This window comes from Bactrocera dorsalis, chromosome 3 (genome assembly GCF_023373825.1).
Source record: "Bactrocera dorsalis isolate Fly_Bdor chromosome 3, ASM2337382v1, whole genome shotgun sequence".
Taxonomy (NCBI): Eukaryota; Metazoa; Arthropoda; class Insecta; order Diptera; family Tephritidae; genus Bactrocera; species Bactrocera dorsalis.
This window is the reverse complement of record NC_064305.1, coordinates 17826108-17843968: the sequence shown is the minus strand read 5'-3', so window position 1 is coordinate 17843968 and position 17861 is coordinate 17826108. Positions and strand designations below refer to the sequence as shown.

The window sequence follows — 17861 nt, the reverse complement described above, 5'->3', positions numbered from 1 at the left end:
TATTCAAAAATTCGTTACTTCAGCAGTGTCGGTTGATATAGTCGGTAAATGACTTATTATTCCGTGGATTTTTCTAAACATATATAGAGAATTGCTGTCTTCGCTTCACCAAGCATTACTCTCCAGCGAATCGGACAAAATATGCCACTACTTTGGCACTTATGTACAACCCACTGTGCAACCTTCTCTTACGCTGGCTCTTTGCCGCCAACGAAAATACAGAATGATGAGTAAATTTAGGTGTTACGCGGCTGTTTAAAAAAATCGTGCGGCAGTCAAAAATCTGACGGCGTGCGCACTGTATAAACCCGAAGTTAAAGATAACAATTAGCGCTGCTCTAAAAATATTTAGCAACGGCAACAAGCATATATTGACCACAACTACAACTAAAACTAGTGATACCTAAATATATATGTTCAAATGCTTATATAAAAAAGAAAACTAAACGGAAGTACATTAAAAGTGTTATTGTAATTTGAAATTGATAACAGAAAAAAGCCTACAAAAGCAATAAAATTATACAACTAGAAGCAGCAACAACAACAAAACAAACGAAACATCTAGTTCTACAATAAAAAAAAAGTTAATTACCATATATGTAGATGTGACTTAATTCATTGACACAAGCGAGATTGGCAATTTGAGTAAGATTCCGCGAAGAAGCGGAAGCGCGAAAGCATAAATTAGTTTGCGCATGCGTCTTTTGTTCCGCGCTGTGGTTGTTGTTTGTCAAATGGTTAGCCGTTAAGCGTACATTTTTTCGAAAGCGCTGATTGACATTGAACTTGAAATTTTACGAATTAATTGTACGCGGACAACTAACTAAGATTTTGGCTAATTTAAAAATCGGCAGTCGGCTAGTAAACAGCGCAGTGAGTAGTAGTGAAACGGTGTAACAGTGTTTGCAATACAATTTAGTTGTTCTACAAAAAGACAAATAATATATACAATATAATATAATATATACAGAAACATATTGAATTTCGAATACAAAAAAAAATATTTTCGAATTTACGACTCATAATTGAAATTATAGAACAAAAGCTTTGATTTGTGCTAAATATATTACTCTGATAAATAAAATCGTGTGTTATCAAACCCGTAAAAGCTATTAATTATATAACTTCAAATTGAATACTCTTCGCCACACTATACTCGTACTATCACTCATACGCCGCGATGGTCGCGTCACTTAAGCGTTTCCCGCTAATGCAGTCGCGCATGCGCAAACTGTTAGCGACACTCCTACTAACACTCGCATGCGCGCTCAGCGTTGGCGCGCTCAACACGGCCGTTTCCAAAGATCTCGTTTGTCGCATTATCACAACGAATCAGTATGTCTGCGAGCGTCACTTGGTACGCACTGCCGATGGCTACGAGCTAACATTGCATCGCATACCACCAAAGAACAACACGCAGCAAAATCCGCCCTTCATACTTATGCATGGTCTGATTGGCTCAGCGGCTGATTTCGTGTTACCTGGACGCAAACGCTCGCTCGGCTGCATACTGCATGAGCAAGGCTACGATGTATGGCTGGCGAATGCACGCGGCACCACCTACTCGAAGCGTCACGCGCACATGGACTCATCGAATTCGAGCTTCTGGAACTTTAGCTGGCATGAGATTGGCTATTATGATTTGCCAGCTATTGTGGATTATGTACGCACGACGACGGGGCAGCAGCAGGTGCACTTTGTCGCTCATTCGCAAGGGTCTACTGTGTTCTTTGTACTGCTAGCGGAGCGGCCAGAGTATAATGAGAAATTTGCATCGGCGTCATTGCTGGCGCCGGTGGCATTTTTGGCAAACATACGCAGTCCACCGTTTAAGATAATGACTGCCAAACTTGAGGAAATTGAGGTTGGTAGTGTGAAAAAGAATATATATATATGTATATACATATAAAGTATATATATTAGATATAAAATCAAGTGAAAACAAATCCAATATTTTTCCAATAGATGTCTTCGGTAATCTGTATCTCACGTCTATGTGGCGTTAGAAAGAGTTTCGTACCAAAAAAAACATCACAGACAGTTTCTGATTGCTTCACTCGTCATTTTTTGATCTCGCCTCTAAAATGGACTCTAGTAAAGAAAAACAAACGTCTTATAGTATTTAAGGTCCTAATATTGTAACAGCGAATCACGCTCAATTTTGATTTCATTAATTTCGTTCCGTTACATTGAAAACTGTCGTGTCCGACCGACCGCCATCAAACACTGTTTCGATTGCCCTAGAGCTGAATATTGCTCAAGAAAGCGTTTGGAACTAGTTAATTAAAGCTGGATAAAAAACGAAGTAGGACGAAGGTCTAAACAGCCAGTTTCCTTTTTTTCTAGTATGTCTGTAAATTTATTTACAAGTCATATTAAAATAAATAAATAAATAAGTTCGTTGTGTGAATGGCACGCTCGCAAAAAAATCTTTAGATCTAATTTCCATCTGTGAATCCTCCTCCCAACTGCAGACTCTTCCACGGAACTACCTGTTTAAGCATTACTTCGTGTGAGTGAAAAGTCATTAAGTCTCCTCTATGGCACGGGCTGACGTACGCCTACTCTGATATGTCTCAGTGTTTTCATGATTGAGGCTGCAGTTTCGCTTTCCAGTTCTCATTGAACTAACACATCAGTGTCGTCAAATTTTTCACCATAAAACTACCACCGAGTGTATTTTTAAATTTCCCCCTTATGCTTAAAAAGCACGCGCAATAAAAGAATACACGCACAGAGTCTTTAAAGCACTCTGAAGACGACGGACAATTCGGACTAATGTCGTCCTGGAATCTGTATAGGTAGCTTCTAAAGCACCCATGTTCACTTAGTATTTGGTATTGGTGCAAATCTAGGTCCCCTTGTTGTCTGTCGATCCACGAATGGTTGTCCGGTATCAGTCCGCTGGTCCACCGTCCTTTGAGTGAGGTTTCCCACCGCTGCTGCCATATTGTTAAGCTTTTCACCTCTTCTCTTCTTCTCTTCTCTTCTAAAGAGGGCTTGGTTAATTTGTATTCTCGCTCGTATTCATCACCTTGAATGTCAATGGGCATCATACTCTCAGCAACAATTTATATTGTTCGGAAAGCACTGATAACTCTTTGTGCCGACAGCCTGTTCACTGTTCTTTTTTGTCTGGCATATGCTTTGATGCGTAGCGCCTATTGGAGCCGCATATAACACCACCGATCTCATCAGCTTTGCGAGTAAAAACCGCCGGCTGGAAAGCAAGCAGCCCTTATTTGCCATCATTCTTGATAAGGCATTCAGGACTTTATTCGCTTTACCTGCAGTGATTGTAATGTGGGTATTCTGCGTGAGACGATTGTCTCATGTCTCTAATAGTGACTATAGTAATTTAGTGATTCTGTTAGTCAGGAGTCTCATTTTGGTATTCTGGCAAATAGAGTATACTACTTTACAGTATACTACTATACTGTAACTGCCAGAATACCAAAATGAGACTCCTGACTAACAGAATCACTAAATTACTATAGTCACTATTAGAGACATGAGACAATCGTCTCACACAGTAAGTGATACTTAAATTTGGGCCTTGAGTCTGCTATTACTCCTAGATATTTTAGGTGCGGCTGAGAATCTGTAATATATTATATTTGAATATAGTTTCTTCCACTTTTCTAGTACTTAAGAACAAGATTTCTGTCTTTTTCTCATCCAGTTCTAAACTCATTGAGGAGAACTATAGCCGGAGGTCATCGAGGTGTTTAGCCACTGTTACCACAATAAGATCGTCTGCGTATGCAATTAATTTAATGGCTTTTGGTTGGTGTCTCCTTAGCACCAACACATTATATTCCATAGAAGGGTGCCTAGTACCGAGCCTTGCGGTACTCCCCTCGAAATAGAGTAGTTCTTGGTACCTTCATTCGTATCGAATAATAGTCGCCTGTTTTGAAAACAGCTCATAAAAGTTTCCATAAGATATTGAGGAGCGTGTATGTCATACAGAGTCTTGATTATGTTTGTCCACTTCACTGAGTTGAAGGCATTCTTCACATCCAGGGTGATCAGCTCACAATATTTTTTTGTTCCGCCTTTCCATCGCTTGTCACTTACTCCGCATTTCGCAGTGTCTACGACAACGTATAGTGTGTCAATGGTGGACCTCTTTTTCATAAAACCGTATTGTCTTTCTTATAATCCGCCGGCCTTCTGGATTGCTAACTCCAAGCGGTTTCTTACTATGCTTTCGTACACTTTGCCAATAATGTCAAGCATACGAGTACACAGAGGTCGGGTAGGTTCCTTCAGAGGCTTTTTGGTTTAGGAAGTAGAACCAATCGCTGGACTTTCCATGGGTAGGGAAATATCCCTTCTCTTAGGCACGCATTGCACATTTTTACGACTAATTTTGGTTTCAAAGTCATGGCATCCTTTAAGGCTCTCTTTGGTATGCCATCTAATCCAGGCGCTTTGCTGCTTTTAATTTTTCCGGCTATGTTCAATATTTCTTCTTCACTAACTAGCAGTGGTGGCTCTACGACTTCGGTCCGAGACTTAGTATAAAAAATAAGGTGGAGTTTTGGAAACAAAGTTTCGACGACATACCTCATAAAAGATCCGCTTTTTGTTGTTCAGGCAGGCAGGTTTTGTTATATGTTTGACTTACTTGACCTGTTCCAAACTCTTAATTCCTTGCCGTAATATCAGTAAATGGACCGTCTGAAGGAACCGATCACCCGGAAGCAGCCAGCTTTGACCAATAGGACAGCTGTTGTGTTCCAACAGTACTACAGGCCAGGCTACACACATTGCTAGTGACTTACCATAAACTTGGATAGCTTGATTGAAAGGTCTTATGCATCTACCACCGCCAAGTGTTTACTATCTGTTGCTGTCTTAAGCGAATGATTTTGGTTCACCTTAATCGAAGCTTCTTAAAATCGACTGTCCCAATTTTTGGCGATTATGAACCCGGGTTTCTATGGGAGGGCTTTATGAAGTAACCCTTTCAAATGGCAATACGTTATCGAGCAAAACGTTGCAAATTTGAATCAAATCGGGTCATTCTAACTTTACTATATAAATGCAATTTAATACAAAAATGATAGTTTTCCGTTCACTAGACTTTATATATCACAACTTTTCATTATACGTTAAGGAACGAACTAACAAGTTTGAGGGCAGCATAGCTTCATTTTAATCCGTCTGAATATATTTAAACTTTCGTTCGTATCTACGTAGGTATATCACCTATCTACAAGTATGTACATACACAAGTGTACATAAGTACATAATTGGTGGTGCTTCGCCCTCATATAATTCATTGTTAATCCTCATGGCGATACGAGTGCATCGGCCATTATCCATAGTAATATCGCTCTTAATACTGAGTTTCGAAACAAAGAACGAAACCAAACATAAATTTTGCAGCAACTCAGCCACCTATGTACAAAATACACACATACAAATGTATATGCATATGTATATTAGAGTGGGTCGATTATTTTTTCTATAAAATCGTGTACGCGAGAAATTTTTTGAGATCATTCTGAACAACTTTGTCTTTGAGACTATGGGTCTAAATTCGATTTCGAGTTAGCGATTTTTAAGGCGAAGTTCATAAAATCTGTATAGAATATCAGGGTACTTTTAATTTTATTCGAAAATTTCAAAATCTGACGTAAAAACTTTTGTGATCCCTAAATCACTTCGGCTCGACAACCGATTACACGAAATCGGTTTTAGATCCATAATCTCTTAGACAAAGTTGTTCTGAATGATCCGTAGAACATTTCCCCATATGTGATTTTTCCGTATTTTTGACTCTCTGCAAATCGACCCGCTCTAGTGTATATACCCGAACATCCTCGCAACTCAAAAGAACCACATATTTATATAATGGGTGATCCAAGTAAGGTTACAAACTTTATTATGAAAATTCACGTTCTGTAAAGAATGTGTTTCGCGCTATTCGCTCAACTTATGGTCAACATAATCAGCCTACTGAGCGTACTGTTTGCAACACCATCCCCCATATTGAGAATCAGCATTCATTATTGGATAATATTCGACCGAATAGACTACGTCCAGCATGCAGCCATAACTGAGCGTCTAAACGAAGACCGTAGATAGTTGATTCGACGCCGTTCCTACCAACTCGGACTGACGTATGGAACGATTTGACGTCGAGGTCATACGTTGAAAGCGTACAAAACACAGCTTTCCCAGGAACTGGAGCCGTTGGACCTCCCCAAGTGACATCACTTCGCTCTATGGGCTCTTGAAAAGTTCCAAAAAGATCCGACGTATTCGAGCCAAATTTTGTTCAACGATGAAGCCCATTTCTGGCTCAATGCATACCCATTCAAAGAAAATTTACGGCATTTCGAGCGAAGAGGAACCTGAAGACATTCAAGAGCTGTCATTTCATGCAGAAAAAGCAGCAGTTTGATAGGGTTTGTGAGCCGGTGGAATCAGCAATCAACATCTCTTCAAAAATGATGGCAGTGAGAATGTAACTGTTAATGGCGTCCGTTATAGCGCCATGATAAACGAAAATTTGATACTTGAAATTGAAGCTCGTGATTCTGGCGACATTTGGTTTCAACAACACAGCGTTCCTCAATGGACTTACATATTGAAAAAACACTTCCGCTTCGATTCACTCCTTGGAGCAAAGCATCATGCTCGTCATTCGCTCGAACGAGCCATCGAAAATAGGACTCAACGAATGGACCATCACATACGTAGCCTCAACTAACATTTGAAAGGGTTAATCTTCAAAAAATAAATGCCGAAGAATGGTCTTTCAAATGATAATAAACATTCCTTTTTAACTTGAAGTTTTTGTGTTTTTTTTTTTCGTTATAAAAGTAGGGAACCTCGAAATGGATCACCCTTTATACAAGTATGTCTGTAATTTCAATATGGTGTCCTACAATCCAAGTCTTCTACTATAAAATTTAAAGAAATTACCCTAAATATGAGTAACTGTTTCCTTTTATAACGGGATTCAGAATATAGGAAACCGACTTTTTTGACTGATTTTTTGCTCAAAAAGCTGCGGATTATGTTATACCGTATATTTTCAAAAAAATATGTAATCCAAGGTCATTTATATTGTTAGTTTCTATAAAATATTATCTTCGTTTCCCCTTCGAGAAACATCTCTTTCAAAGTACTCTTGAAGGGAATTAGTCTTAACCTAAAACACAATTTTGCAATAGCTTGAGCAACGCATTCATCATTCCCGTTTTGTTTATTTGCAAGTATTATTCATATATGAGAGAGAATTACCTGAATATTGATTTCCTTTTTCTCTTCTTTTATAATCTCCATTTTGTCTACTCTACATCCGGACCACGATCTCTGCTCCTCCAATTGCTTCGTTACTCGTTGATATTATCTATTCGTTAAAAAAAACAAATGTGCAAAACAATTACAACAACTACACCAACTACCGTTATCCAACAACAACGACTCCAATCCAACACCATTCACCGGCAATTTTCGGCTTTTGTGGAACAACGCAACTATAAATATACCTGCATATGTACGTACGTACATTCGTATGCATTTCCGCACGACTCGTAGGTGCTGCTAAATCATTTGGGATTATACGAACTTTTTCCATCGACCGCCCTAAATCAACTGGGTGGACATCTGCTCTGCAGCCAAGATGCGCCCACACAGAATCTCTGCCTGCTGTTTACGTTTCTCACGGTTGGCTTCAGCGACTACCAAATGGATCGTGTGAGTATGGCCATAAGCTAGCCTTAATTTTATAGATATTTTATTTTAGAATTAAAATAACACCACCTTCCAAAAATGCGTCAGAAGGTGCGGTACAAACCCATCAGGGAAATGCAAACCAAAGCGAAAGTTTACAGTTTAGAACTGGACTAATTTCGCTGGATCGAATTTCGTGAAGATATTTTGTTAATTAAAAGCAGGCCCATGCGAGTACTTGATATTGACCGAACGGTTTCCAGGTTTCGACATTCGTGCCACTAACGAACAGCTTATTGGAAATAAAGGGACCTGTGCAAATTCTCAGATTGATATCACAAAAAGTCAGGGACTAGTCCGCGTATGTATGATTGATAGACAGACAGACGAGCTTGGCTTAATTGACTCAGGACTGTTAAGATAAATAGATGAGGATAGCACCGCAACCTAAGGTCCCTAAATCGGAATCGAATCGATATTGTTATATTTATATCATTGCCGACTTTTCCTTCGTGACAAACTAAATACACCCTTTTCAAAGTAAAGCAAAAATAAATAGGATATCGAATATATAGAATGACGGAGCTCTCATCTCTGAACGCACAATCTCATGTCACATCAATTTTGCAGTCATTCTCCACCAACTTAGAACCCGTGTCTTACCTCACAGGGCATATGCAGACGAGTTTACATACACATTCATATATTTACGCAGGAAATAAATTCCCGTTACCGAAAGTTTTTTATTGCTCACCCTGGAAAACCGTTATATATTTGGTGTCGATTTCATTTTAGGTATTCCTTTTAATTTTACCTGTGGTCGCATGCGGGAAAGTTGCCAAAATTTGCATTTTTATGTGTCTAACTTTGAAGCCATGGATTTCCACATGGCGTAAATGCACTTGAGATTTTCAAAGGTAGAGCACAAAGACCGATACACATCTACATCCTAGTATGTAGAACAGTTTTTCTTCCGTTCGGATGCCTTCTATATTAGACTGCATTACTCTGGTATTCAAATATGCGCTTTTAAATTTGGACAAAGGGCATTTAGTGAGAAGCGAATTAGCTCAGTATTTCAAGTGAGGTAGTAATCTTGGTGCCAGATACAGACTGTAAGATGGATGCTTGCGAATCTTCCAACCAAGCTCATGGAGCTTCTGGCTAATCACTCTCGACGCGTGCAGCCTGGCGTTGTCCTGATTGAACACAATTTCTATTCAAGTGGTCAAAGCTGACCGCTCCTACGCGATTGCTTTCTTCAGACTTCCAATTGTTGACGGTAGAGATTCGAAATGAGAGTTTGGCTGTAAGGAAGCAGCGCTCAGTAGATGATTCGACACCAATCCTACCAAAGGCATAGCGAAATCTTCCTGAGTGAAAATTCTGGCTTTGCCCCAGGTTTGCTAAGAAGCACACTCTTAATTTCATCCGATTGGAATCGAGTAGTCTTCTTGTGTTGGTCTTCTGAAGGTTCAGTAATCCCAGCAAGAGCTGATCAAAAATCGAAACTTGTGCGACTGCGAGAAACTTCTGAACCAGAGGTTACCGCAAGAGGTCATTCGAAATAGTTAGTAGTTCACGTTCAAGTGCCAATAAGACAAAGAACCGCTCGAAGTAAAGAAAATATTGCTGCCGTTCAAGCGAGTATATGTAGCTGAAGACCACAATTTGTCGATTCCAAGACGTTGTCAGAATTTGGGACTGTCTCAAACCGCAACTTGGCGGACTTTGAGAGAGAATTTGGGCTTGCATGCGTATGAAAGTATTCTCACTCCAGCCTCAACGTCCTGAATTGCTAATTTGAGAGCGGTATAGATCGATTATAGTCAACTTTTTATGACCGCGGATCAACTTCTGGCGATCCTGCAATCTCTGGTACCAACAAGACGGGGCTATGTGCCACACAGCACGCGCAACACCCGAGTTATTGCCACAAAAGGTTGGTGTTTCGATTATTTCAAGAAATTGTGACATTGAATGGCTTCCAAGAAGTTATGTTTTAACGCGATGAGACTACTTCTTGCGGGGTCATTTGAAGCCATTGGTCTTTAGCAATAAGCTAGACTCTATTCAAGCTTATACGACTTGATTTATTGGAAAAAGTATTCAAAAATGAACCCCTATCGCATGAGTTCCTGCAAAAGAAGTCGTGGAGATCATTTGAACGTTTTTATATTCAGGACTTAATTGTATCGATTGTACTTCAAATTAAAAAAGAAACATTTGCACTCCAAGCGCTCATAGAGGGGTCTCCCTCCCACACCGTATTTGCGCTCCTTTATATGGCCCTGGAAGTAAATATCACAAGTGCCTACTCATCCCAGTCCTTGTCCCGTCCAAGACACTACTTGGACGGCGGTTATAACTGCCTTTACTTTTATGAGAACATAAACCAGCTAGGCAGCGGCCCCTTCCCAATTTAGGGAGGGGAACATCCAGGTGCGTGCCCTAAATCGTAATCTTTAATGCGTTTACCATGGTCAGCATCAAAAATGGGGTTTCTTATTCAAGGCTTCCTTTACGTGGCGGGTCCCAAACGCAGCTTACAACCCTAGAGAGGGCTTCACTTTAGCTCGTCTTCAAACGGATGTTCTTTCGCAACTCAGGGTATACTTGGATGAAGACCGGAAGTCGGTAGCTGCTTGAGCCATAAAAGCATCGTTTCTGAAGTAAAGGGAGCTCAGAGAACTTTCCACACCAGCGTGACCTTCTACACATGACTCCATACTCATGACTTACAGAACACTTTAGACGTTAATTTCTAAACTATGTAACGTATATTCACAACTACTTTAAACTACAGCAACAAAAGCAAAATGTCGATGAAATTTTCAATTTCACAACCACAAAGCCGGTTTGTCTACGATAATTTCCAAGATATGTTGTAGCAACCCTTAAATTGTTTAAATGCACAAAGGTATTACAAAGTATTCTCCCCCTGTTGTGGCAGTCTCTCGCCAACATTTAAATACAACTTGGACAACAAAGTGTTAAGAAAAACAAAAACAGCAAACAGTTCATCGTTAAAAAAAAAATAACTAAGGAACTTTACGAAAGCACAATAAATGACAATAAAAATGACAGCGTGCACTTTAGAAGCATATACACAAGTGAACATCAGAGATTAGAATAATCCTGCACTTCCCACACACGCACACACACATACACACTAAGCATACATACAGACATGAGCATATGCAGCTAATAGTTGGAGAGAGCACACTTGCTACCCTAGAGCCACACTCAACTTTAAATGGCAATAAAATTGTAAATTTACCGTCTCAACGCCAGCAAGGTTGTGCCGGAAAGGTAGCGCGGAAACGGAAGCGGATATGAAAACAAAAGGTTCACTTTCACAACTTAAACACACAAACAAATATATATATATTTACATGAATGTACATACAACAAGGCATGACTTCATAACGGTTTATACATATTGAGATTGTTTGTTTTAGTTTTCTTTTTTTTTTATTTGGACACAATATTTATTTTACAGACATTTTTTAACTGTAGTTTATACTAAAACCTCTGTGGGTTACACGAAGAGTGATATAAATACTACTGCTATGAAACTCAAATGGCTTTAATTCGGTCACAATCGTGGCTCGATGCAAGGGTGCATTATCATCGTGTAAAGTCCATGAACAGTTCTTCCACAAATCTGCACGTTCTGGACGAATATTCTCACGGAAACACCTCAATACAACCAAATAGAACTCCTTATTGACCGTCTGACCCTCCGAAACAAATTCATAATGTACCAAACAACGAATATCGGAAGAAACAATGGACATCACCTTTATTTTTGAGCGACTTTTTCGTTTCAGCTCTTTTCTTTTTGTCTCCATTCTGACGATTGTTGATTTGTTTGCCTGTCAATCTCATAAGCCCTTGTCTCATCGACAGTTATAATACTCTACATGAATGTGGAATCGAAATTCGCACGATCAAGCATGTCCTGTTTACGGTATTCTTTAAAAAAAAATTCAGCTTTATCGGGAAGAGTCGAGCAAGAACGCGTTTCATAACCAAAATATCCACCAAAATCCTTCGAACGGACTCGCAAGAAATGTTGAGCTGTTTTGCTATCTCTCGAACACTTGCCTGACCATTTTCAAGCAACATATCCTTCACTCTTTTAATATTTTCATCAGTTCAAGAGGTCGCAGGTAATCCTGAACGAGGCATGGCTTCAACGATCTCTCAACCGTTTTTGAGGGCTTTATACCACTTGTAGGCTTGTGTTTTTGATAAAACTAAATCACTGTAAGCTATTTCCAATTTGCGCAACGATTCTGCACGCGAAATTTGATTCGAAACACAAAATTTTAGACAAATTCTTTGTTCGATATCTTTATCCATCTTAATAGTCGCAACGCACTACTGAGTTGTACCGACTTAGGCAGCTGCTGTAAACAAACTAATTGACAGATCGCGCTCATATTTGGCTTACTAATTAAGGACAGTCCTACCAACATAGGAAAATTTTTTGGAAACATCATTTTCCGGGGGAATTTAATTACAATTTTTGCGTGCTGTTTTTGTGAAGATTTATTATAAAATAGACTTGCCTTCTGTCGTAAGTAAAACCGAAGTAACCGTATTAGGTTGGGTTAGTACGGTAGACTAATGAACTACGTGTAAATCAGTTTTGGTTCTTTGCGATATCAAGTGGATGCCTGCGGCCCCAAATACTTAAAGCGTAGCCTCGTCAATGCGAGTCAAGTGCACAAGAGTTTCTTCACTCGTACCTTGCTATTGACATTTTCTGCAATCTTCCCACCAGACTGCGACCAGTGAGTATTCTCATCTTGTTTCTATAGTCCCTTCTCTCAAATGCCCGTAGAAGCATTGTATATTTCCGATCTTCCGTTGTACACATGTTGTTTGCGACGTTGCGCTTCTTGATTTTCTTTGCCATGCTTCTGTCCAAAACTTCTTATAGACAATGCATGGATTTTCCAATGTTGATCACGTTTTCAGGTGGCAGCCGTACACCGCTCTTGGCAATCTCGTTCACCATCTCACTGCATTCGATTTTATGTGATCTGACACCCAGTGTAGTTTGAGGCTAGCTACGCGGCATAGAAATGACCACTGCTTGGTCCGGCTGCTAAATACCATCTTATGTAACTGCAGACATGTCAGCAGCAGTGATCTGCAGTAAATGAGTTAAACACAACTTTGAGCCACTTGCGAAAAATTGAGTATGAAGCAAGCAAATTATTCACGGAATGAGTACAAGTGTGATTACTGCTCACTTACAATTATAGAGAGAGAGTTTTGGCTTGTGAGCTGCTCTACTGACTCAGCAGAGTAGATGCATCATAAAACGTCTATTGTAGAAGCTATCAGGAGGTACAAAATGGAGAGACGGTAAATATCTTGTATGCGAATGCAAGGCTGATGATCTTCGTGAAAAGCACGGGGTGGTTCAGAGAAGAGACAATAAAGTGAGGGAATATTAGTCCCGTTAGATTCAGAATGGGCCTCCTAAAGGCCTTGGTGTCAACTCTGGACAGTATAGCACCACCTCTGTCCATTTTGTTAGATGTTTTTTGCCGCAGCTGTATGGAAGAAGGCTAGGATATTGAAATATCTCGACACAGCTTTGGGGGATTTAGGGAAGTTTCTGGGATTGATATTAATCGTCTTAATAAATTTGAGGTGAGCTCAAAATGCTCTATCTATGAAGTGATGCGCTTTAAGGAGTTTTTGGATAACACAAAAGGCGAATATTCATCGATTGTGAATCTAGTTTACTACAGTACCTAACCTATGAGTCTATGTTTCTTCATACGACTAAAGTACTGAGCCGCAACAAGATCCTCAAATCGTTGGCTAGCAGCACATGAGGCAGTAGTAAAGTGATGTTGGCTATATACAAGTCAACTGGATGTCCGGGCGGTCCTTAACTGATCTAAACTACACCACCCAATATTTTCGCATGTAATTAGTAAATCACAAATCAATAAATAGATAAAGGTTGACCAAAATTAAACACTCCGAACTATTACAAGGTGACTCTTGCTATTTCAGATTCTTGTTAAAAAGCATAGCTAACTCACACTTGGAGAGTTTCTGCTGGAATGTTTTCGTTGAGAACCTTGGAACCACTTGCTTAAAGCGGAACCATCTCATAAAAAAATCAGAAGCTCATTCCCACATTATGCCACCGGTACAGAACATACTTGTATAAGCTTCGTAAAAAACCTTGCAGTCACTTTCTTGCCAGATTAAACGCTATTCATCGATCATGTGCATCATTAACAATTTCATCTAGTCGCTTTCAGTCAATAGCGTCCTCTAAGTGAAATCATCGCCTAAGACAACCAGACAATATGATTGAGTTGCCCCTACGAAAGCACATTGGCACTTGAGTAATTACGATATGGTAGTACTTGTATGTATTCAGTCAAGACAGTGTCATATTCAACATATGCATGCCCTAACGGAACTGCAGCCGTATGTCCATTAAAGTTCACTCCCTTGAAAATCCTGTCCCTAAATTTTATCAAGATTTTCTATAGTATTGTTTATACATTTATGTAGGTATCATGTTTCGGAATAATTTTTTATGTTCAGCTTGATATTTATGTGTGCACCATCCCCAATTTAACAACAAATAATTTTTATTTAACAGAGTCTCTTTCCACGAATTCTCGAGACGACTCCAGCTGGTATTTCAAGAAATCAATTCAAGCATTTTGGCCAGCTTATAAGAACAGGTAAGCATGATAAAAAATTATTAATAATTTGTTACCGAACTTTGGCAGACAACGATTCGTCAAAACTTGGAGAGTGGCGTATCGAACAAACAGCATAGATAAACATTAACTCTGTCTAATACGGCTTGATAACTTTGTGTTAGGACGGAACTTAAACAAGAGTTCAAACAAAACGAGCAGAGGAATGGGAATCTCAAACGAAATCTAAAACGTTTTTCAAATACATATTAACGGGTGGGCCATATATTTCAACAGTGGCATGTTTACAGTCGTCGTAGGCATTGATGTGAAGTGTCATGGGTAAGACCACCGATGGTTCCGTTGTCTGGTGGTTTATTACTGAGCTGTTTCACCTCAGACCTGTTCAGCAAACGTTGGTTCACTACCAGAGAACCAGGAAGAGATCTAGGGAGCTTTTCTATCCCAGCATGGTCAACCTTTCAATGGTTGCAGGAGTTTCAGCTGAACACTCTACGATCGGGATTAATGTGGTAAGATGAAACATCTTACCGGATACCAGCTGTCTTAGCTGTCTGGAAGAAGATGAGATAAAATAATTTCAAAACTTCCTTCTCGAATGTCCCGCCTTTGCCAGATCATGGCAAAAGCAGCTCGGATCTCATATTTTTCGATAGTCAGCTAAAAGATCGAAAATACAAATGAAACAATAGAATAGAAGTTTTTCGTCTGGTTTCACAAAGGATTGTACATAACAGTCTAATAGTCTCCGCCATACTGAGGGTTTAACCATCTAACCTAACCTAACTTGTTTTGTTTTAGTGGTAGAGATAGATGAGATGCTCAACGAGTTGAGGAGATATGAAACGGCTTGTAGCGTTCGATTATTTTAATTAAACAATGTGCTCTGTAATGCTTATCAAACAAGATTAGAAATTATAGGTAGTACTCAAATGATTTAGCGTAATATCAGTTAATTAATTAAATTAAAATATTAAGTATTATGTACGATAAAATTCAATTATTTTGAGAAATTATCTGCGCACTCCACTTTTTACAGGTAAATTCCAAAAATATGACTACCAATCCAAGGACGAAAATTTGCGTCAGTATAAACGCCAAACCCCGCCAGAGTATAATTTACGCAATGTGCGTGTACCCCTGCACCTATTTGTCGGCACACGTGATTTACTGCTGACCAAAGAAGTGAGTTCAAATTCTTTCAATTCAGTTCCGTTTGAAATTGATGCGATAATTTCCATAATTTTTAAGGATGCCATACGTCTCACGAAGGAACTGAAGAATGCCAAATATGCGCTACATGAATTACGCGGTTTCAATCATATAGACCTATTGTACTCTTCTATGGCGCCACGGTTAATCTACAAACAAATTATTAATAACGCAAGAAATGTGACGCTCAAAAATGGATCCAGAGTATAATGGGGAACACTTCTAGTCGATAAAAATTTTTTAGTTGTAAGCTAAAGACGTTGGGAATACATTTATTAGCATATAATTTGAATCTAAGTCATATTTGTAAGAATGAATTGTAAATAAACATACCGTAAAAAAGTATCCAATAAATTGGGATGTTTTGCATATTATACGAGTAAATTTCTTCATTAACCCGCTAGTAGCAAGGCCGTTTTTTTAACCGTTCGGTGCCAAAAGCGAATAAGTATCATATGGTGGAACGGATCTATTTTAAAAGTCGAAGGAGAACCTTACTTTTCTGTTTAGAGAACCAGGGGGACTACATATAGTCAGACATGAACAAAGCATTTTTTGCTACCAAGGAAATTTTGTCCCTTGGAATGGAAAGCTCAATTTTGATGCACTATCGTAGAACCTTATAGCATTGTTAGTTCGTTTATCATCATCGTTGCGCTTAAACCATTTGATGTTTTCAATGAAACTGCTTATATCCATTATGCTTTTTGTGGACAACCATTCAAGATGTGGTACCTGAAGAGTTCTATATTTTCTGTCGTGTTTGTGATAGAGCTGGGTATTCACAGAGAATAATGAAAAGAGTAAACGTATTCCCTTTTAGCTTGCAGCTGCGGCAATTATTGGTGTAAGACAGGTCCATTTTTGGCGGATGCTTTCCAAACAGTCAGTGCCCCATTATAGTGGCTGTAGATCTGTATATACTGTTTCTGGACTCATTTAATAAGACCCATCTATTTATTATTTTTATTGAGTTCCATCTCTTTATGTGGTTCTGTATACCAATAGTTATTGAATATCTTTATATATATATGTATGTAAATCTTCTGACCGTGTGTTTGCATTTGAACTGCTCCTAAACGGATGAACCGATTTTGATGAAATTTTGTGTGTATGTTCAAGGAGATTCGAGAATGGTTTAGATTTACAATTTGGTCCACTGGAAAATGTTTTTTTTACATTAATTTTTCATTTGTAATTAATTGCTAATTTTAAATGTTTGACCAATGGATGGCGCTACCATCGCAGTATCCAATATTCAAACCTTAAATTGGCGTAAACGTGCATTAAACAAAACAAAAGACTGATGCCATAACCTTGCCAGCCGATTTTTTTGTCTTTCCACGCTTGAGAACCGTTTCTTAATACATATGACAGTCGATTGGACTCGATTGATTTCACTGATGCACAGCCCAAATTCAATAGTATTTTTACCACAAAAACCAATTTTTTCTTAACGCACGAAATGCTTTTTGATTCATTTTTTTGTAAACTAACACAAGTTGCTTTACCAAAAATGCGGTTATTCCTTAATTAATATTTATAATCTAACTAATAGAAATCATATAGATGGTATTAGTAGTACTACCTATGTAACAGCCACAGTAAAACTTGAGCGGGTCCTCTAGTAACTCTATAGAACTTTTCTATACCTAGTACCTCCGATTGAAAAAAGAGATGTCAAAATCATAAATCATTGAAGTATACCATCGCCCCTACTTTCGCTTTTTTGGCCCCATCGGTATAGATAGGGGTAACTAGTATCTTCCTCACCTACTAAACTTCTTCTAAACTCACATGTAGAAGATATCCTCACCCGAAATTGAATAAACAAATCTATCCTTGGGAGGATATGGCCTGATTTACTTCTGTTTAGGATGGTGATGTGTCCATAAATCTGCAACCGTCTAATTCCTTATTTCTGGCAGCAGAACACTTGCTTCTATTTTCCCGAGTATAAATTGAAAGTTAACTAATGAAGATTCGACGAGATCTAACCATAGGGAAAGGGGTGTTAGATGAATGTGTTTTACACGACGTGCAAATTAAGCGGTCGCTGTCATGCGGGGGCACTTTACATGCAGAACATTTCGGGATTTTATCCGAATAAGTAGAAGAAAGAAGGCTAACTAATATACAGAATAAGAGTCGACTCTGGTTTTCCAACGTAACTCGGTAATGTTTTTCTATGGGTGGCAAATATGTGTTCCTGGAATATCCTCTCGTGGAATGGTTTTTGCG

General features: G+C 38.9%; 1 protein-coding gene across 1 annotated transcript; it reads left to right on the top strand.

Annotated features, from left to right (window-relative positions):
* Nucleotides 1-1146: 1146 nt before the first annotated feature.
* Nucleotides 1147-15977, top strand: LOC105224715 (lipase 3). The gene is made up of 5 exons (XM_049452548.1): nucleotides 1147-1864; nucleotides 7561-7719; nucleotides 14345-14429; nucleotides 15448-15593; nucleotides 15660-15977. The coding sequence occupies exons 1-5, from the start codon at nucleotides 1181-1183 to the stop codon at nucleotides 15828-15830; spliced, it is 1245 nt and encodes a 414-aa protein (XP_049308505.1). The 5' UTR covers nucleotides 1147-1180; the 3' UTR covers nucleotides 15831-15977.
* The last annotated feature ends 1884 nt before the right edge of the window (nucleotides 15978-17861 follow it).